Genomic DNA, 22,444 nt, shown 5'->3' on the forward strand with positions numbered 1-22,444 from the left:
CAATTGCATTGCTATGCAACACATATAGCTCTATCACCACTTTTCACGGTTAGAAATTGCGCCACCTTGGATTGTGTGCTGTGAGCCCATTTATTGACTAAAGTCTTGCCTGAATTCCTTTTTTTTAAGTTGCCAATCTATGGTAACTCGAAGTTAGACCTCTACCAGGTCTTCTCTGTATGCCATGGGTGTGGATCCTTAGCGGTTTCTTTTATCTATTGTGAGCACGATTGCAGTTTATTTTTATTTTTGCGTCTCCATCACACTATTTAAAAAAAAAAAAAAACTGCTAAAGCCACGTTTTCTTGCTCTTTCTCCAGATTGTCTCAGCTTAAAAAAAATGGGGAGGTCTTTCCCGATTTTGATATTCTTAATCTGGAGTTGGAGAATTTTCAACGATAGGAGTTTGCTGAAAACTTGGTAGCCCACCTTCCTAATTTTGGGCGCTCACTTGGAAGTCTACCCTACCCAATTTGTTGATTTGAGAGAGAACCAAAAGATTTACCATGTTGCGTTGCTAATTTATGTCACATTTGGCTATCACCACTTTTCTCTGTCAGGAATTGTGCCTCCTTGGCTTGTGCCATGGGAACATCATGTAAAATTCTACTAGTTGCTCAATTTGGCGCGTTATTTTTACACATTTTACTACAATTTCTTCTACCAATACCTTCCTTGTTAGCGATACCTAACCCAAGTAAGGGCTTCTTTTTTTGTTGGATTGATATTTTTGCCTTTGAGTGCAAAAAATTGACCGGGTTTTGCTCATAGTTGGGGACTGTAAGGTGGATATAGACTAGGTCCGGCCAGGCTAGGCTTCATTACAAATTAATGATATATATGTTAGCTTAGTCTTACCGCGACTTGGTATTGAGCGTAGTTTGGCTATTCCAAATCTAGCTCTAAAAAAAAAATTCCAATCCCAGACCACCCCCATTGTGCCCATATATATGGGTTGCAATTTGGACCTCTGAACAAATCCTTCTATAGTTGAATTATTTGCAATGTGACAAGCCTTATCCAAATCATATTCCTCAAGTTTTGTTTTTATTATACAACATAATATTTATTAGGGAAAAAAAATTACACAAACTCATGATTGGCCTATTCATAGCATTCCAAAGAGAAAAAGAAAAAAAAACATTAATCTCAAATTATTCAGGTTTGGAAGTTCAAACTACAATTACTACTTACTACTTAAATACATCACATTGTCCAAAGTTCAAATTCAAATTCAAATTACAAAAACATCATATTGTCCAAATAGTTCAACTTTCATAGCCTTGAAAGCTTAAGAAAACTAATCATAGCTCAAAGAACATTCCCACTCCATGAAATTCCAATGTGCACAAAAGTTGTCATTCTTCGACAGTCTCGCAAGTTCACTGTTCACAATAACCCCTATAGAAAAATAGCAATATGTGAACATAGTAGAGAAGAAACAAGATAAAGGATATTTTTTATGGAAAAATTACCAATAAGTCCTATTTTGCTCTTAAGATTACTATTGACTGCTATTAAGTTTCAATATATACAATTAAATCCTATTTGTTATAAAATATTCCCAAAACGTCCATTCCCCTATAATGGTGTATCTTATCCCAATTTTACCCTTCTTATTTAATATGAACATTGAATAATAATTTTCTAAACAATTTTAACTTACTTAAAATTAATTTCAACAATTAAAAATATTTTTATTATAAAATTGTATATAAAATAAATTATTTATGAATTTTTTGGTTCATATTTTAATGATAAAAATAAAAATAAAATAAAAATATTATTATGAATGATTGAACTTTTTTTTTAAAAAAAAAATCATAAATAAAAAAGAGAGTATGACTTATTTATTAATATTGAAATTTGATATAACTCAATAATAATTTTTAAAACAAAATAGTACTTATTTGTTATTTTTTCATTGTGATTTATGAATTTTTTAATACAATATCATAATTTTTACAATTAAAAAATATAATTTTACTTAAATTAAAAACATTTATGAAATGATTGTTCATATTAAATGAGAGATAAAATTGGTATATGCACCAATTAGTGTACTAACTAGTGTATCAACATATGAAGTGGCATATACACTAGTTAGTACATTAATTGGTGCATGTAGCACGACCTTAAGACACATTATTACGGGGAATGAATCTTTTGGAAACATTTTATAACAAATAGTACTTAGTTGTTGATATCAAAACTTGATAGGACTTTTCTTAAGTGTGCAACTTACACCTTACACTTACACCTTTTGTGTTTGCTGTGTTGTTTGATGTTTACACCTTCCACTTATACCTTTTGTGTTGGTTGCATATGGTGTGCAACCTTAAGGGGTTGCACACCATAATAGGACCCAACTTGATAAGACTCAATAGTTATCTTAAGAGCAAAATAAGACTTATTAATAATTTTTTTCTATTTTTTTTTTAAAAAAAAATTCATGAAAAAGAGAAAGGGGAAACGGGCCTCACTTTTCAGTCCTCAACAGAATTTTTGTAAGGAAAATGATATAGAAATCTATTTTCTAAATTAGTTTTAAAATTTAGTGATGTGTAAAACAGATGATTCGATAATAATTACACAAAATATGAGAGAGAGTTGTCTTAAATATTTGAATAGACCACCACATTATCAGGTTTAAAAAATAGATCTAACTTTTAAGTTAGTGTAGTACTACTCATTTTGTAATCCTACCTTAAGTTCACATGAATCATATAATGTTTTTTAAATGATGGCATACTTGTTGCATCAGCCCATCCAATATTGTTTGTTGTCATTTTGAAACGAAGAACATATAATAATATTGCCATAAAGTTATAGATTTTCTATACCCAAAATCTCTTATTCCCTTCAAAATATGAAAGTCTCGAGATATGATTGTGCGATTGAAAATGCTTTGGATATATGGGAATAAGAATTAGAATTTTGGGTAAGAAGAACCGTGCCATTCCGTAAGTACAAGCTAGAGTTACACGATTTTATCTAAAAGTAGATCACAAAAACATTATAAATAAACAAAACAGTAAATCTAAAAACGTACCTAGAAGTATAGAACTTATTGCGAAACAATGCCCTATCAACTTCGGTTTCCTTGTCCCGTCCTTTTCTGTCTTCTCGGCTTGTGTTGCTTCCTTCCAAAGGTCTCAATGAACCACTCGTGATACCTTGTGGTTATTGTGTGCCCAATAACTATCCCAACCACTATCCCACTCATATATCCCATGCATATGACAATCCAATCAACTGTACTTGGGAACATTGAATCATTTTCTTCTTCGAAGTTCAATGGTGGTGCCTTTGGCTTTCCACATTTCCTTGACAAAGGATCTCCGCACAATCCTAAATTCCCCTCATAGGAATTGTTCTCTAATGTGTTTAATTGCATCCCATGTGGAATGGGTCCAGTGAGATTGTTATTTGACACATTTAAAAATTCAAGGAAAGTGAGAAGTGCTAGTTGCTGAGGGATTTCTCCTGAGAGCTTGTTTTGAGAAAGGTCCAAAGATTCAAGGTTTGTTAGGTTCCCCAAGCATGATGGGATTCTACCACTAAGGTCATTGTTGGAAAGGTTGAGAACTTGAAGCCCCTTGAGGTTTCCAATAAATTCTGGAATCTCCCCTTCAAATTTGTTGCTTGAAAGATCAATGGCAGTAAAGATATTCAGGATCTGCTTATATTCTAAATTTACACCTTTGATTGTAATATTCATCTCGAAGTAATAGATAGAAATCCATGGAAGGCTGATATTTAGGGGAAATTCTATGGGTGCGTACAAATATGTCGTCTTGTTGACATAAAAATATTTCATTGCAATCCAATTTTGAAAGTATTTTGCTGGCAAATTGCCTGTAAAACCATTATGAGAGAGGTCAATGATGCGCAAATTTGAAAACCCTAACTTGATTTTAGGACTCTCAATTGCACCATAGAATTTGTTGGATCGCAAGAGAAGAACCTGTAACTTTGTAAGATCTCCTAACCAAAAAGGAAATGTATCTTCAATCAAATTATGTGAGAGATCAAGAATCCCAAGCTCAATACAACTTGCTAATGATCTTGGCACCTTCCCCTGTAATTTATTACCACTAAAGTCAATCATTTTCAATTTGTTTCCTTTCTTGTATGAGTGAGGAATGGGGCCTTGAAAGTTGTTGTCTTTGAGATTTAGAACTAACAGAGAACTTAAGTTACTCAAACATGGTGGAATAGTTCCAGTGAAGTTGTTATTGGACAAATCAAGTGCGTAAAGAGAGCACAATCGACAGATCAATGGCGGAAGTTCTCCTGTTAATCCGTTGTATGCGACACGATAAGATTGGGTGGATAGTGGTGGAATTGGCAGTGGTCCTTTTATCATGTTATGAGAAAGGTGTAAAATGATTAAATTATCCCATGGAATGATATCTGGATGTTGCTCAAAGCCTGTTAGAAAGTTTTCTTGAAAACGTATAACCTCTAGAGTTTCTACACTTGTGTTCAACATCCATGCAGGAATTTGGCCATAAATTTTGTTTCCAACAAGAGATAGCACCTCAAGTCTGTCTTGGAAGCGCAAAAAATTTGGGAATTCCATCAAATTGCATGTATCCAATATTAAAACCTTTAACCTTGGAAGAGTGTTATTGGAAGTGGTTTTGCTCGACACTGTTAATTTGTTTATGGACAAATCGAGATAAGAAAGTTTCCCGAGCATCAGAAAATTTTCAAGTTGCAAGTTGCCAAGGTTATTGGATGCAAGATGAATTATTTCAAGATTCTTTAGCTCAAAGAATGATCTTGGGATTGAGCCTTGTAATTGATTATCATCAAGGTCAAGTGAAATTAGATGGGTTAGGTTCGTTAACTGAGATGTTATTTCACCACTTAACTGATTGGAGGATAGGTTTAACAAAGTAAGTTGAGTTAGGTTTGAAAGAAATGATGGGATCGAACCGTATAGATTGATTTCACTAAGGTGCAATTCAGTGAGTTCAGTTAGCTTACCAAGAAATGGCAGGGTCCCTACATTAAATTGGTTGGATGAAAGTGACATGTAATTGAGTTGGGTCAAATTACCAAGTGAAACTGGAAGGGACCCTGAGAAATAGCAGTCAGAGAAATTTAACACATTCAAGAAATGAAGATTTCCAATCGAATCCGGTAGCTTCCCTGAGAAACTGGTGTCAGAAAGTGTCAAATACTGAAGAGGGCTGACTGGGTGAAATTTGGGCAAATGACCAGTGAGATTTTTATTGAAACGCACATTGAGAACTTGAAGCTTTGGTAGATAGAATATGCTTATTGGGAACTCACCACGCAACCCACAATTTTCCAGGACGAGAGTTGTCAAGGAAGTTAAGTTGGCCAATGTATCAGGTACTTCAGAAGATATGCTCACGTCATTGAGACGAAGCACTTTGAGGTCAGTCAAGTTTTGAAGTAGGCTTCTCAGACCAGGCTTTTCAAGTTTCAGTAGTCCTGAATTTGATGAGTCTACATTGAAAGAAAGATCAATGGAAACCAATTTGGACAATTTTGAGATTTCCAAAGGGATTTGACCGGAAAATACAGAGGAGGAAAGGTTGAGACTTACTAGCCCTGAGAGATGGCTAATTTCTGATGGAATGCGAGCGTAATCGAAGTCATTATAAGCAAGGTTAAGTCGCTGAAGGTGAACTAGGCTGAAGAGGCTGCTGCTTGAATTGATAGAACCGTGGAGGAAACTGCTGCTGACGTCAAGGCCAATCACATGACCCGTATCCTCATCGCATTTGACACCATCCCATGAGCAGCAATTGCCACTATCTCCTTCGAGCTTCCATGATGCAACCTTCGGATAAGCAGAAGGATCACTAGAAGTGGATTTGTCAATTGAAAAGCTTTGTTTGAATTGCAACAGGGCGGAGCTCTCGTCTGCATGGCATAGTGGCTGCTCAGCAGACAAAGAGTTAGCCATTATTGTTATAAGATGAAAGCAGGAGAGTGATAAGAAGAGTAAATGCATGAACAGAAAGAGATGCAAAGAGGAACCCATATTCAATTTACTTGATTTCTCTGAGCACTCTTGGATGAAAGAAAGACAATGCTAACATGGAGCTTTTTATAGACAAGATTTTGAGTGTTGGATTGGTTGCTGTGTTTGTTTGGAAAGATTGGAGGGGGGATTGGATTTCATGTTCATTTTATGAAGGAGTGTCTTGTTTGGTTGAAAATTGGTAGGCCGAATTATGAGTCCAAACAAGCTTCATGTCCTTCATGTGTGGGATTGTTGTATCTTAGAGGGGGAGGTAAGATATTTAGTGGGATAACAATCTAATGGGATTAACTCGTAAAAAGATATCCCCCACCCTAAAATACATGTATCTTAATTTTATTTATTTTTTTAATTTTTTCAAATGATGATATAAAAATTCATTTTTAAGTAATGGGATAAATATTCAATTTTTTTTTTTTTTTCCCTCACAATCACATAGACAAATTGTTTAGTTTCATTATGGCCTCGTTTGGGAAGTGACTATTTTAGTAGGCTATTTGGCTTTTTGGCTATTTTAGTGGCTATTTTAATTTTTGTGTTTGGGAAGATGAGATGATTTTTTAGTTGAGTTATTGTATTGAAAAGTGTGTTGAAATGATGTTTAAATTTAAAATGACAGATTTATCCCTAACTTTTTATTTTTTAAAATTAATATAAAGGGGCAAAATGGTAATTTGCCCTTGCTGTCACACTGTGCGGCTGTCCCGTCCAGCAGCCTATTATTTATTTATTTATTTTTTTTTTTTTTGAAAATCAGAGAAAAAGGTGCTACAGTAGGGGCTTATGGGCTAATTTTCCAAAAGAGGCTATAATAGCCTAAACCTCTTATTGCCAAACACCCCCTGTGTATTGTACTTATGCTACATTTCTTTAGGCAGAAAACATTTTTTAAAAACTGTTTTGTATTTGGACAGAAAATGGCAACGGAAAATATTTTTCATGGTTAATGAAAAGCAAGCCTATTTGGATAGAAAATATTTTTCACTTTCAAAGGGGGGAAAATGTTTTCCAAACTAAAATTTTATCAATGTCACCACACCACCACCTCCACTCTCACCTCCACCACCACACCACCATCACTACGGTTACTGCCACCAATCACCATCGCTCCACCACCATGTCACCACCTCCACCACCACCATCACCACCACCACCACGGCATCACCAAACATAGAAAAAAAATTTCTTCGGAAAAAATTTTCTAGAAAAAAATATTTATTAGAAAATGTTTTCCGCCCAAGCAAATAGAGCGTTAATAAAATAAAATTAAATTAAAGGTCTCAATTAAAAAATAAAATAAATTCATTTAATTTTTAATGATATTTTGTTTATTTAATTTTTTAAAAGTTCTAGTAAATAAATAAAATATTAAAGACAAATTTAGTATTGTTATTACTTAGTAAATAATTAAAAAATATAAAATTATGCCATTTTCTTTTTTAGTTATAAGGTGCATATGGTACACACCTTGTACATAGTGTTTCCCAAAAACATATTCATTCATTTTACACTTGAGACATAAAAGTAAAAAAATATATGTTGATGTTTATATTAGGATTCATGACCAAGCCATTTGATTTCTGAAAAAGAAATGGAAAAATATCACCTTTAAGCATTTGACAATAAGTTGCTTTTTCAACTTAAAATTTAATTTAATTGGTAGTTGTTTGTGTACATGAATTGAAAACTCACCAAAAGTATACAAACTCAATATACCCGTATAACAAGATTTTAAGCGATCACCAATTTAAATAGCTCATAAATTATATCTATAAATATCAAGGGGGAAGTTTGTGATCATTTCGCCAGATGTGAAGGCACGTTTGTATATTTTTACTAAGCGCCGTTTATTTTTATATAAAATATTTATATAAAAAATATTTTTCTTATAAATTGATTTTACATAGAAAAAATATTTTTATTTTTGTTTTTTGTTGTTTAGCTGACACTTGAAACAAAAATATTTATTGTCTAAAAGAAAATTTTTGATTAAATAAAGTGTTATTTATGACTTTTTAGTGAGCTAAGATATTTAGGCTCTATTTGTTTTGATATAAAACATTTTTGTCAAAAATATTTTACTAATTTTTTGCTGTTTGGTTGAGCAAAAAATAAGTAAATCATTTTTTAAGGAAAATAATTTTGCATCATTTTTCCAAAAATAATTTACCTTTAAAAATTTCACAAGTCAATTTTATAAAGTTGACTCTCACTCATTACCTTTTCAACGCATCTATCAATTTTAAATAAGTATCTTAGCTCATTAAAAATCGTAAATGATACTTTATTGAATCAAACTTTCTTTTTCAAGTAATAAAATGATTTTGTTTCAAGTCTTCGTTTGTTTCGATATAAAATATTTTACACAAAAATATATTTTTGTTTTTATTTTTTGGCGTTTGGTTGTCACTTGAAAATAATTTCAAAAATTTCAAAGAGTGGGATTTAATTTTCAGAATTACATGAGGCGGATAATATTTTAAATAAATTTTAAGTAATGTATTTGTAATTTATCCTATATTTTTTTATTAATAGAATTTCTCCGATATATATTAATATATGATGATGGCGACAAACTCGCCAAATGGTGTGCGAAAGTTTTCATTGGTCTCTCTTGGGTAAGGAGGAAGTCTTTATACCATTAGAAAATAAAGAACGGGCAGTTTGATTTGCGTTGAAGAGTAATGGTAAGATGACTAAATTTTTATATTAAAAATTACATACTAAATGATATATCATCTATACATCAAATGCAATTAAAATGGTATTTTTGTTTAGATAGTGTGAAGAGATGAGAAATGGTATTTTGTTATTTTGATTCTTAAAGTTTTCAATTTGAATCAATTTAGTTTTATTTGTAACATTTATTTACATTAGTAACATGAATATGGATCAAAGATAGTTTTGATCCCTAAAATATACGTGTCTTGTCATTTTAGTCCTTCAAGTTTTAAATTTTGTTATTTTAGTCCAAAGGTATCAATTTGAGTCAATTTGGTTCTAACTAAAATAACAAAATTTAAAATTTGAGAGATTAAAATGACAAGAAATACATACTTTAAGGACCAAAACTGTCTTTTATCCAATGATAAAGTATTTTTTTCATTATCAATGCAAACGAACGTTCAACCTGGGATCAAATTAACTCAAATTGATAATTTTGAGGACCAAATGACAAAATTAAAACTTAAGAAACTAAAATGAAAAACAACGCATACTTTAGGGACTAAAAATGTTTGGGCAAACTTCACTTTATATGGTTTGGGCCATGTGCATTTAATGAAAAAGACGAAAATATCCCTATATTTTTTTCATTTAATTGGAAGGCAAAGTGCACTTTAACCTTCTGTATTTTATTCCATGTGCAATTTATCTCATTAAACTTTGAAAATGAACATATAATCTCTAGAGGTGTAAATCTGGCCTGACCCGGCCCACTCGGGCTTGGGCTTGACCTGGTCCATGTTGGGCCTTGCGGGCTCTTGCCAAAATTCGGGCTGGATCGGCCCATAGGTCAAAAAATTAGGCCCAGGCCCATGGGGTATTTGAGTATTGGGTGGACCGACCTAGTGGGCCTAGGCCTGGCCTCAAGCTTGGGCCGACCTAACCATTTTTTAAAATTTTTTCTACCAAAATTTTATTATTTTTCACTGAAAAAGATACTGGGCCTCGGGCGAGCTGAGCCTTAGACCGGACCTTAAGCGGATTGATGGGTTGGACCACGAGCTGGGCCCACAGGCGGGGCTGGACTTCAAAATGATGGCCTAGGCCAAGGCCTAGGGACTCGAGCTGTGCTCGGGCCTGGGGTCCAAACGGGTCGAGTCCACCCCTGGCCGTGGTCGGGCTTCGAGCCACCTATGAGTCTCGGGCCATTTTTACACTCCTAATAACCCTCTTATATTTGCCACTATTTCACACTTGCTGTTAAGTTTGATGAAATTTTTAACAATGCACTTCAATTCACAAATCACGTGGGAGTTATGTGATTATTTTCATTTTCAAACATTAAGGGGGTAAACTGCCCGTGGCCCAAATTACAAGGGGTAAAGTGAAATTTGTCCAAAATATTTTTTGTCCTTATTTTGTAATATGCCAATAACATTTTTTCTTTTTCCTTTTTTTTTTTCTTTTTTTTATAGTAAAATTAGATTACGACTAAAGGAGTCATTGCTATTCCACCAGCCCCAACTCTTAAACTTCTACTCACCACACCCTAAGATGTGACTATGATCACTTGACCAATGACACTTTATTAGGGAGTGTTTCGTATGAATTTATTATCTTGAATGAGAAACCTTATGGTATATATCCCTCAAAGGATGTGTACTGTATAACTACAAGATAAAATGACATAACTTTATACTTTTTGAGTCATAACTAAATTTTTTTTGGGTCATAATTAAATAGAACATGAGATATAATTACAGATCTCATGAATCATAGCTAAAATAATGTCATAATTAAAAAAAAAAAGTGACATAATTAGAGGTGTATATGGTACACTATTTTTCAAAGGGTGTATATTTAAATTTCCCTTAAGATACATGTTGAACTCATTAAAATAAACTTTGTGGCTAAACTTAGGTGCGAAATTTTGTAACTTCTTTGGCATGAAAGTCGTCCCTGCTGTGCAAATGTGCATCTGGTGGGGTTTATTTTAGGTTCTATTTTAGTAATTTTAATTGTTTATTTTTTAGGAGATATGGAGTATATATGTAAAAAAATAAATTAATTGGACATCAATGCTACTTTCATGAAACCACATTTGTTTTCAGTTTTATACTTACAATTTTATTTGCAATTCATTTTTTATCTACAAGTGTGATTTGATGAAAGTGTTATCGATGTTTGATTAATTTGATTTTTTATAGTATATTTTACTTAATATTTTTTAAAAAATGAACCATTCAAATTATCAAAATAGAACTCAAAATGAGTCTCACGAGTAACCCCTTATCCTTTTTTTATAGGGATGTACAAAAGAAATTAAAAAAAGCCATGTGAACCCGTTTATTGACCAAAGTCTTACTTCAATTCATTCTTCTTCTTTTTTTCTTTTTCGTAAGTTGCTAATCTATGGTGAGTCCAGATCCCCTCCTTATCTTCTCTCATTCACTCCCTCCGTGCAAAGGCTGAGATTCAACAACCAAGATCCAACGGCTTAAAAAAAAAATGAAAACAATTGAAATCATAAAATTTCCCGCTCCCCGCTGCTATACATACACAGGTTATACATTCACCTCACTCTCACTCTCACTCAGCCTTATACTCACCCTTTCTCCTTCACAAAGCTATCCTCACAAGCGACCAGTCCCGTGGGCGACCCACTCTTGACGACGACGACTGACTCTTACTCTCACTCTCACTCTGCTTTTTTTTTTTTTTTTCCCCTTTGCTGGTGAACTTTTTGCTGAATTGAAGATTCTTATACATTCAATTAAACCAAAGAAGACCCCACAATGCTTGACTATCTCAGAATCTCATCAAGGCTTTTTTTTTTCTTCACCTCTTTAGCTATTGAAAAGATATTTGGACGAAAGATACATCTGAATGGACTAAATAGATATGCAAATTGGACCTTCCAGTTCATACTCTTTTATTGGTCATTATTCTATTTTCTTTGTTAAAAATGGACTAGCTCAATAGGCAGTTTTATACTCACTCTCACTCTCACTCTGTTCCCCTCCTTGCTGGTGAACTTTTTGCTGAATTGAAGATTCTTATACATTCAATTAAACCAAAGAAGACCCCACAATGCTTGACTATCTCAGAATCTCATCAAGCCTTTTTTTTTTTTCTTCACCTCCTTAGCTGTTGATAAGATATTTGGACGAAAGATACATCTGAATGGACTAAATAGATATGCAAATTGGACCTTTCAGTTCATACTCTTTTATTGGTCATTATTCTATTTTCTTTGTTAAAAATGGACTAGATCAATAGGCAGTTTTATACTCACTCTCACTCTCACTCTGTTCCCCCCCTGCTGGTGAACTTTTTGCTGAATTGAAGATTCTTATACATTCAATTAAACCAAAGAAGACCCCACAATGCTTGACTATCTCAGAATCTCATCAAGCCTTTTTTTTTTTCTTCACCTCCTTAGCTGTTGATAAGATATTTGGACGAAAGATACATCTGAATGGACTAAATAGATATGCAAATTGGACCTTTCAGTTCATACTCTTTTATTGGTCATTATTCTATTTTCTTTGTTAAAAATGAACTAGCTCAATAGGCAGTTTTATACTCACTCTCACTCTCTCACTCTTTTTTTTTTTTTTTTCCCCTTTTGCTGGTGAACTTTTTGCCGAATTGAAGATTCTTATACATTCAATTAAACCAAAGAAGTCCCCACATTGCTTGACTATCTCAGAATCTCATGAAGGCTTTTTTTTTTTTTTTTTTCTTCACCTCCTTAGCTATTGAAAAGATATTTGGACGAAAGATACATCTGAATGGACTAAATAGATAGGCAAATTGGACCTTTCAGTTCATACTCTTTTATTGGTCATTATTCTATTTTCTTTGTTAAAAATGGACTAGCTCAATAGGCAGTTTTATACTCACTCTCACCCTGTTTTTTTTTTCCCCCTTTGCTGGTGAACTTTTTGCTGAATTGAAGGTTCTTATACATTCAATTAAACCAAAGAAGACCCCACAATGCTTGACTATCTCAGAATCTCATCAAGGCTTTTTTTTTTCTTCACCTCCTTAGCTGTTGAAAAGATATTTGGACGAAAGATACATCTGAATGGACTAAATAGATATGCAAATTGGACCTTTCAGTTCATACTCTTTTATTGGTCATTATTCTATTTTCTTTGTTAAAAATGGACTAGCTCAATAGGCAGTTTTATACTCACTCTCACTCTCACTCTGTTTTTTTTTTCCCCCTTTGCTGGTGAACTTTTTGCTGAATTGAAGATTCTAATACATTCAATTAAACCAAAGAAGACCGCACAATGCTTCACTATCTCAGAATCTCTTCAAGGCTTTTTTTTTTTTTATTCACCTCTTTAGTTGTTGAAAAGATACTTGGACGAAAGATACATCTGAGTGCACTAAATAGATATGCAAATTGGACCTTTCAGTTCATACTCTTTTATTGGTCATTATTCTATATTCTTTGTTAAAAATGGACTAGCTCAATAGGCAGTTTTATACACGCAAACACAGACGTCGTTTACTGATGGTTGATCATATTCCCAACCACATTTAAATCTTAGAATCTACACCTGATCATCACACAATTCCATATACGATCCTTCTGATAAAAGGTAGACCCAACTCTGGATTGAAGATACTGAATTTTTTGTTGCTGTATTGTTATTTCTCACAACATGAAATCAACAATTTTGTGCTTAACCTGTCATTTTTTAGATGGTAAAGTTGAAATTTAGAAGCAAAATGGCATCTATGTATTAGTAATCCGCTTGGAGAACTCTGGTTCACGAAGTACTCGGGTTCGTACACAGACTGGTTTGCTCACAAGGGAACTCTGGTTCGCGAAGTGGGGGCAAAGAAATGGGTTAGGTTTGGGGAGTGGGTCGCCGTCGAGAGAGTCGCCAGTGAGACGGGTTCAGTGGAGGAGACGAGCGTAAGGGCTCTGGTTTGTGAAGCAGACAGAAAGGGGGTGAGCTCGAAGGGACCTGGGTTGGGTTTAGGAGTGGGTCACCGTCTGGGTCGCCGTCGGGAGTGGTCGGCGATGATGATGGGTTCGGTAGAGGAGAAAGGGGCAGAGCTCGAAGGGGACTGGGTGAGAATGATACACAAAAGCTGTATAACCTGTATTTTTGTTTGAGCGGGAAACTGAAATTTTAATTTCATAATTTTTTTTTTTTAACCGTTGGATCTGCAACGGCTAATCTCAGCCGTTGCACGGGGGAAATGAAGAAGGATGATCAAGGAGGGGATCCGAATTGGTAACTCGAAGTTAGACCTCTACCAGGTCTTAGCAGTTTCTTTTATCTTTCTATTGTGAACATGATTACAATTTATTTTGATTTTTACATCTCTAACTGCTAAAGTCGTGCTTTCTTGCTCTTGCTCCAGATTGTTCTCAGCTTTAAAACAATGGGAAGGTCTTTCCCATATCGATTTTGATATTCTTAATATGGAGTTGGAGACTTTTCAATTATAGATGTTTGTTGAAAACTTTGTAGCCCAACTTCCTCATTTTGGTGCTAACTTGTAAGTCTCCCCAATTTGTTGATTTGAGAGAAACCAAAAGATTTACCATGTTGCGTTGCCAATTCATGCCACATTTGGCTATCACCACTTTTCTCTGTCAGGAATTGTGCCGTATTTTTTACTTTTTATTTTTTATTTTTTTTGCGAACAATGGTTTCTCACTTTGATGAGAAAAGAAAAGAAATAATTGTAATTTCTCATTATTATGTTTGGATGAATAAAACAGAAGAGAATATGATTTTTCACTCATCTTGTTTGTATAGAGTAAATAAAAGAAAAGAAATGAAATGAAAGTGTTGTGTTTTATTTTACCAAAATAATCTTTCATATTAATAAGTTATATTTTTTATGGAGATGGGGTTACTGCTGTAGTGATTGTTATGCCTCAATTTGAGGTGTATTATGATCTTATTTTTATGATCTGAACTGTTTATTTTGTAGGGTTTGTTGAGTACTTCATGCCTACCAAAAATCATATTAATCGGATATCAATAACGATATGATCAAATTACATATTTTTTATGTTATTTCTCAAAAGAAAAATAAGTTTTTCTTTTATGCTATCAATAACAATAAGTTTTACTTTAAAGGGGTAAAACGCATATGGCCCAAATTACCAATGCTAAAGTGAAGTTTGCCCAAAATGTTTTTTTGTCTTTATTTTGTAATATGCCAATGACACTTTTTAGTTTCTTTTTTTTTTTCTTTTTATAGTGAAATTAGATTACAACTAAAAGAGTCGCTGCTATTTCATCAACTCGAATTCTTAATCTTCCCCTTATCACATCTTAAGGTGTGGTTACAAGACCACTGGCCAATCATACTTTATGGTTCACACCTCTTAAAGAATGTGTACCATGTGCACTTTATGACTACAAAAGAAAATAATATAATTTTATATTTTTTGAGTCATAACTATATATATATATATATTTTTTTTTTGTCTAGTTAAGCACAACATGAGGTATAACTACAAATTTCATGAGTCATAATTAAAATAATATCATAATTAAAGAAAAAAAATGACATAATTAGAAATATATATGATATACCCTTATTTAAGATGTGTATATTAGAATTTCCCTATACGTATGTCAAACTCATTAAAATCAACTTTGTTGCTAAACTTACGTGCGAAATTTCGTAACTTCTTTGGCACCAAAGGGTGTGTTTGTTTTGAAGGATTAGGGGGTGGGATTGGACTATTAGTCCCACCGGACTAATAGTCTATTGTTTGTTTAATTTTTTTTGCTTCGGACTAATAGTTTCCCCGGACTATTAGTCCCACAAATATGGGACTATCCTATCCCATGGGGGGACGTGGGATAGAAACCATGGGATTAGTATCCCATGGGATTATTTTGTGAAATATTAATTTTACCCGCCATTCTATTACTTAGCAAACAATTAGAAAATATAAAATAGTCTTTTGAACATTTATAAATCATTTTTTTAGTGTTGTTAATTTAAAATTATATATTAAATAACAAATTTTAATTATAAATTATAAATTATAAATTAAATTTAGTTAAAAATAATAAATTATAAATTATGGCCTTATAAATTAAATTTTTTTTAGTGTTGTTAAAAGATTAAATTTACATATTAAATTAAATTATTTTTTTAGTGTTGTTAATTTAAAATTATATATTAAATAAAAAAATATAAATTATAAATTATGGCCTTATAAATTAAATTTTCAAATTTTTTTAGTGTTGTTGAAAATTTAATTTATATATTAAATAAAATTATTTTTTATTGTAGTTAATTTAAAATTATATATTAAATAAAAAGTATAAATTATAAATTATAAATTTAATTTAATTGAAAATAATAAATTAAAATAATTAAAATATTGTGCAAAAAATAAAATCAAACAAATTTTTATTTAATCTAGCTAAAAATAATTAAACTATTAAAGTTATGTTTAATATTGCTATTACTTAGTAAATAATTGGAAAGGATAAAATAGTCATTTGAGCATTTATCCTTCTCCATAATATCCCAAATAAACATTGGATAACTAAAAATAGTCCAATTCAGACATCTAATCTCATGACTAAACAAACATAAGATACAAATTTAGTCCAACTAAATAGTCTCGGGACAATGTATCCTAAGACTAATAGTCCGATAGATTACAATCCCCCTTATCCAGTCCGTCTAAACAAATGCACCCAAAGTGGTCACTGCTGTGCAAATGTGCAACTCGTGGGGTCTATTTTAGGTCATATTTTTAATTCCATGGGATACAAAATAACCTTTTTTAAGTAATATCGTGACTTGTGTCGCTTCTTCGAATTCCTATTCTATTCTACAACGTAAACTAGGGAGTTGAAAGAAAATAATGATGTGAGATAATTCATACTTGCTTTTGGTTGTGCAGGTTTTAGATTAATTGTTTTTGTGGCTTTTTGGCATTTTTAAAAGTTTAAAAAATTAATTAATGTGTTTGGAAAGTTGCTAAAAAAATATTTTTTGTGAATAAAAAAATTGATGTAATATCTGATTTTTTATAAGCTGATAACAAAAAATTTAGTGACTTTTTAACTTGCTTGGCAAAAACAGTGTTTGTTTGGTTTGATTTTTTTAAAATTATTTTTAGATGAGTTTTCATTTAATTTTATTGATTTTTTTTATTATATTTTAATCAATTCTCTATATTTTATAGATGTACCTAATCACGATGCATCTAAAAAGTAAAACACTTTAACTAATATATTAAAAAAAATCATTAGAAATAGATAAACATTCGAATAAAAACCTGTGTATTTTTGTTTGAGTTTTCATTTATTTTTAGTGATTTTTTTTTTTATATTTTAGTTAAATTTTTTTACTTTTTAGATGCATCTAATCTTAATATATTTACAAAATAAAAAAATTTGACTAAAATATTAAAAAAAAATTCAGTAAATACCAAGCAAAACTTATTTAAAAATAGTTTCTAAAAATTGTAACCTTTTTTTATCATTATGTCAAACAACGATAGTATGGCTTCTTTATTGATTTCATTTTGAGAAAATATCACTTTTGTTCCTAAATTATTACTCAAAATCAATTTAACCCTTATTTTTTTAATAATATTAATTTTATACCTAAACTATTTTATTTTACATCAATTTTATTCTTACCATCAATTGTCGTCTATGATCAAACAAAAGTTGCTGATGTGGCACTCAAATTTTATTTAAAATTTTATTTTACCCCCCAAAACTATTCCCAACATATCAATTAGATCCCTGAATAAAATGAAATTTGGGGTCTAATTGATATTTTAGAGAAAGTTTTGCGAGTAAAATGAAATTTCGATACCACGTTAGCAACTTTTGTTTGATTATAAACCGTAGCTAATGGTAAGGGTAAAATTGATCTAAAATCAATAATTTAGATATAAAATTGATATTATTAAAAGAACAGAAATTGAAATGATTATTAAATAATAATTTAAAGATAAAGTGATATTTCCTTTTTCAATTTTCACCAGCTTGACTTCACACAGACGAGTAAGATGTGTTGGGGTAGGTGGGTAGTAAATACATTCACACAGACAAGTCAGATGTGTTGGGGTAGGTGGGGAAAGTTTGTATAACCCCTTCCATTTTATGCGTCTTTGTCCTCTATATTCTTTTATTTTTGATTGGCTTGTGCTCTATATTCTTGTACCCTGTTTGTAGATTCTCCATTCTTCCTTGAAGCAAGTTGAAGCATAAAAAGTAATGAAATGAAAGATTCGTCTTTCATCATCTCGGGATTTTTTGGAAGGATCAATGCTAATGTCACTGACTTTGAGAGGGTGATAAAATTTTCATTTATTGAGATTCAAAATATGGTATTTTTGACATTATATTGCTTTGTGTTCGTATTATCCTAAAGAAAAGAAGTGAAGATAGTATGTGCAGGAGGCCCTTTTACGAAAAGATTTGGTTAGCATTGTAACAATGCCTTTAAGATGTGAAATCTATGGAGGATATTTTGTATTCAACCTGGTTTTGGCTATTGTGCTGTCTATGACCATAGTGTTAGTATCTCACTTTTATTGTAATTTCTTGTTTGCTGAAAATCTTCATGGGATTCATTGTAAAAAGAATTGTAACATATATATACACAAATTTTGTGTTATATGTAAATGGTAATAAATGCTCAATATATAAGTTTTTATGCAAATTTGACTTCACTGATAATCCATCTATATTTATAGGATATTTATGTTGGTGTGTTGTAATGTTCCTGACTAATTGCGTGATTAAAGTTGTGTTTGGATCATAAATTTGGATAAGAATTTGAAAAGGAATAAAAAAATTATATTTCATTAACTTTCATGTTTTACTTTTTCTTTTCTTTTTTTTTTTTAATCATTTTCCTTTTCAAATTCTTATTCAAATTTATAATCTAAACACGATTTAAAAAATTGTTATTTCAAATGATCATAATAGTATTCGATAAAAATACATTTTATCATCCATAAATTAAAACTATGCATTTGGTGTTTGCTTTAGTTCTACAAATATCAAAATTTAGGGTAAAATTTTAGTCAAATTGATCAAATTATTATGTTAATGATTTAGATGGGAGGTTTGAAATTTGGCTAATGAGTCAAATGAAATTTTTATGACTCAATTGACAAAATTAAAAAATGAGGATTAAAGTGATGCAAAATGCATAGGTTTAGATATAATATTAAGGTACAAAATTATAGTAAAATATCAAATAATTATTGCATTTTAGTTGGGGTATCAAAATTTTTATAACATACATGAAAGCTTTAAAAAAAATTGCAAAGAGATGAGAAAAAAAAGTTCACCAAAAAACCCCTTCATTCTTCCCTTTCCTCTTTTCTTTTCCCTACAACCCTAACAATCTAATAATTCCTTACACACCATTGCAAGCCCCTCCCCTACCACCCTTTTCAGCCGTCAGCACCTCCTTTCACATTCTTCCGCGCGCTTCCACGCATTCCAACGTATTTCCTTCCCACGCATGGCAACAACATCCCTTACTCTTTGTCGCTCATTCTTAGCCTCTCTCTTTTTCTGCCTTTCCTTATTTACCTCAACGTCTACAAACTCATCTCCTCTCCAAAATGGCAACGTTGTCCCCCACCCTTCGCTGTCCATTTCTAGCCCTCTTCCTTGTTTCACCACAATACATACCTACAATACGTAGTCACCATTGCAACATCCAATCATTACCACAACCATTATGACCAACTAACAACTACGTTTCTCTCTCATGAGACCCAACAACCAGGTCTCTTTGTTTTAAGGTTTTGAAGAATAATCCAAATTTGAGAAGAATTAAGATGATAGAAGCCTGGATGTCGCGATGGTGGTTGATTAGGGAGAGGGAGTTGGAAAGGAAGAGGGTAGGAAAGGTTTGGATGTGGTGGTGAGGGAAAACAAGGGGCTATTAATGGCGATGTAGGGATAAGAAGTGGTTGTGATTTGTAATGGGGTAGAGATGGTTGAAGAATGCTGTGACAACCCTCACCACTGTTTACTGATAATACCACTGATTATTGTTAAACTGTGACTGAACATGATTAAGTAACTTATTTGACTGACATTCTGAACTGATTGATTGAGTGTATTAGTTTAAACGCATTTCTATCTGTTTGACTGTTAATTGATCTGTTCATATTTTAAGTTTGAACTGTAAATTGAAGGCCTTATCGGCGGCCGAATCTGAAATCGATTAATGTTTTATGCTAATTAGAATTTATATTATTTTATGGTAGATTTGATTGAAATGTGATTTAGAATGATTAAATTAGATTAAATAATGGTAAATTACATTAGTTGGCTTATTTACCAAAATGCCATAGAAGTGGGCCACTTTGTTAAGTCTGGTTAGAGCTTATGTGTTGCATCATTTTTTTCATTCTTGAGACCAAAACCGATTGAGAGAGGGAGAGTAGGAGGAAAGACTTGAGTTCATCAAATTGGCTTGGAGAATTAGAAGATTTGGAGGATAATTGCACAAATTGAGCTTCCATTCTTGAAATTGAGGACCTAAGGTAGGAGAATCATCTTCTTGAACTTGTATTTAAGTTGTATCTTGCATGTTTCATGGAAGTTTGGTGATTAGAGTCTAGAATTGGTTCAAAATGTTGAATTGAAGTTTAAATCATGCATGCATGTACATGTTCTAGCATTTTGAGGTTGTTTTCATGGAAATTGCTACATGCATGTCCATATCTTGATTATAGTTCATGAATTCATCATGTTTTTGGAAGTTTTGACTCATTTGATTACATATTGGAAGCTTTGATTTCAATTGAACACATGCATGTTACATACACTTTATGTTCTTGAAGTTTATTTGAAATTGTGTTTAATTAACTCACCTTTGGCTTTGATTTTGCAAATTGATCTTCAAAACATGTCATATTATGAGTTTTAAAGTGTTTTCCAGAAAATTGGCCCAAAGGAATCGAATTTGATGCTTTAAATGTTGAGATTTGAGCTTGGAGGTTCAATCTGGAAATTCTAGATTTTGGACCCACGCTCAAGCGTAAGACTTCACGCTCGAGCGTACACTCTGAGTACATGCATCCCGCTCGAGCGGGGAAAGTAACGCTCGAGCATGAAATGCGTGTATCCAGTACTTTTCATATGTTTACAGTCCGCTCGAGCGAGGCAATTCACGCTCGTGCGAGGACTTGTGTCTCATGCTCGAGCAGAGGTCGAGCGCCCATCGAGCGTGAATTGCATGCATCCAGTACTTTTACTGTAGTTTACAGTCCGCTTGAGAGAATTAAGTCATGCTCGAGCGGGGATCCTTTGTCTGCATGTCTGCTCGAGCGTATAAAGCCACGCTCGAGCGAGACCCCTGTTTTCTGAAAATTCTGAAAAGTATTTTTAAGTACATCTTTGCATCCTCATTTCATCCTAGGCATTCCTAGGCCTAGTTTAAGGCATCTTAATGAGGATATTGATGTAGAACCACACAAAGATAAGTTAGGGGTTAAGTTATCAAACCCAAGTGTGTAACTTAGTGTGTGTTCATTCTGTAACTGTGTAGGGTTGGCATCTGAGGACGCTCATTAGCCGCTTATAGCCCAGTACTCTGTGAGTAACAATGTTGTAAAGATATATTCAATCATGAATATTTTCTGAATGATCAATTGTACTGCTTTCTGAGATGATATTTCTTACTGAATGAATGCTTGTCCTATTTGCGAACTGTATCCGTGGCATCCATAGCAATTTGCTGTTACTGTACTGTACTGCTACTGTCACAGAGATCTCTGTCGGTTCCCATGTTTGGAACCACTACTGTTTACTGATATGATGGCCATCAACTGACTGTTCGATCTGTTAAGACCTACTATACTGTTTGCTATTGGATGTACCACTTATGACTGTTATGATCGAATAATTGATATACTGTTCAAATGACTGTTTTAAATACTGAAAGAACATTCATTCCTAACCTCTTTACGCATATGTTATTCACTGAGCTTTAGCTCACTGTTTATATATATATGTAGGTGTCCAAGCATCGGATCGGAGCTAGGAGCGTTGGGTTAAACTCTTTTTTTGTCAAGCCAACCAACGTGCCTCACTGCGAGGTTCCAAGTCTGACGAGCTAAGGCTGTTTTGGGGTGTCTTAGTTCACCCTTCTGTCTCTGTTTTGTAATACTGTCTAGACTTGTCCTGTACTGTTATGGTAGGGATTTGGTCCCTAACCTGAATGCCTGTATATGATGTATGTACATACTGCTTTTGTTCCGAATGTGAATATGTTATGAAAAGTCTTTTTGCATACAGATTGTCACAGCTCATTGGACATCTTTCATTTACTGTTTTGGCTTCCGCCAGCCCCTGTACTCTGTATTACTGTTATTACTGTTAAACAGGCCTTCGGCAATCACGGATTACTGGCCAGTTACGGTGCTAAACCCATAGGGGCGGGTTTGGGTCGTGACAGAGTGGTATCAGAGGAATATCAAACCACGAGTTATACCACACACACGTGTCCAATTGAGCTATAGGATGTCCTAGAAAAGTGATTAGGGCATTGCATGAGCATTAAAAAGTGTGTATGGCCATGACATGAATATGTGTGCTAATGTGCTTATGTGTTTCAGTAAGCAATTCCTATGTTTATTATCATTGTATTGCATATAGTGAAATGGAGAATGCAAGAACTACTGATGAAACTAAATCATCTGACGCCAGAATGGCGAGATTAGAAAGAACAGTTGAACTGCTGACTGAGGCCTTC

The 22,444-nt window shown here is 32.9% G+C and overlaps 1 protein-coding gene across 1 annotated transcript; it reads right to left on the minus strand.

Annotated features, from left to right (window-relative positions):
- Positions 1–3,088: 3,088 nt before the first annotated feature.
- LOC145796177 (receptor-like protein 6) lies at positions 3,089–5,947 on the minus strand. Its single transcript, XM_082881210.1, has one exon. It carries the CDS (start codon positions 5,945–5,947, stop codon positions 3,089–3,091), a length of 2,859 nt encoding a protein of 952 aa, XP_082737336.1.
- Between the last annotated feature and the right edge of the window lie 16,497 nt (positions 5,948–22,444).

Source organism: Camellia sinensis, chromosome 7 (assembly GCF_055761805.1).
Source record: "Camellia sinensis isolate YWXY chromosome 7, ASM5576180v1, whole genome shotgun sequence".
Taxonomy (NCBI): Eukaryota; Viridiplantae; Streptophyta; class Magnoliopsida; order Ericales; family Theaceae; genus Camellia; species Camellia sinensis.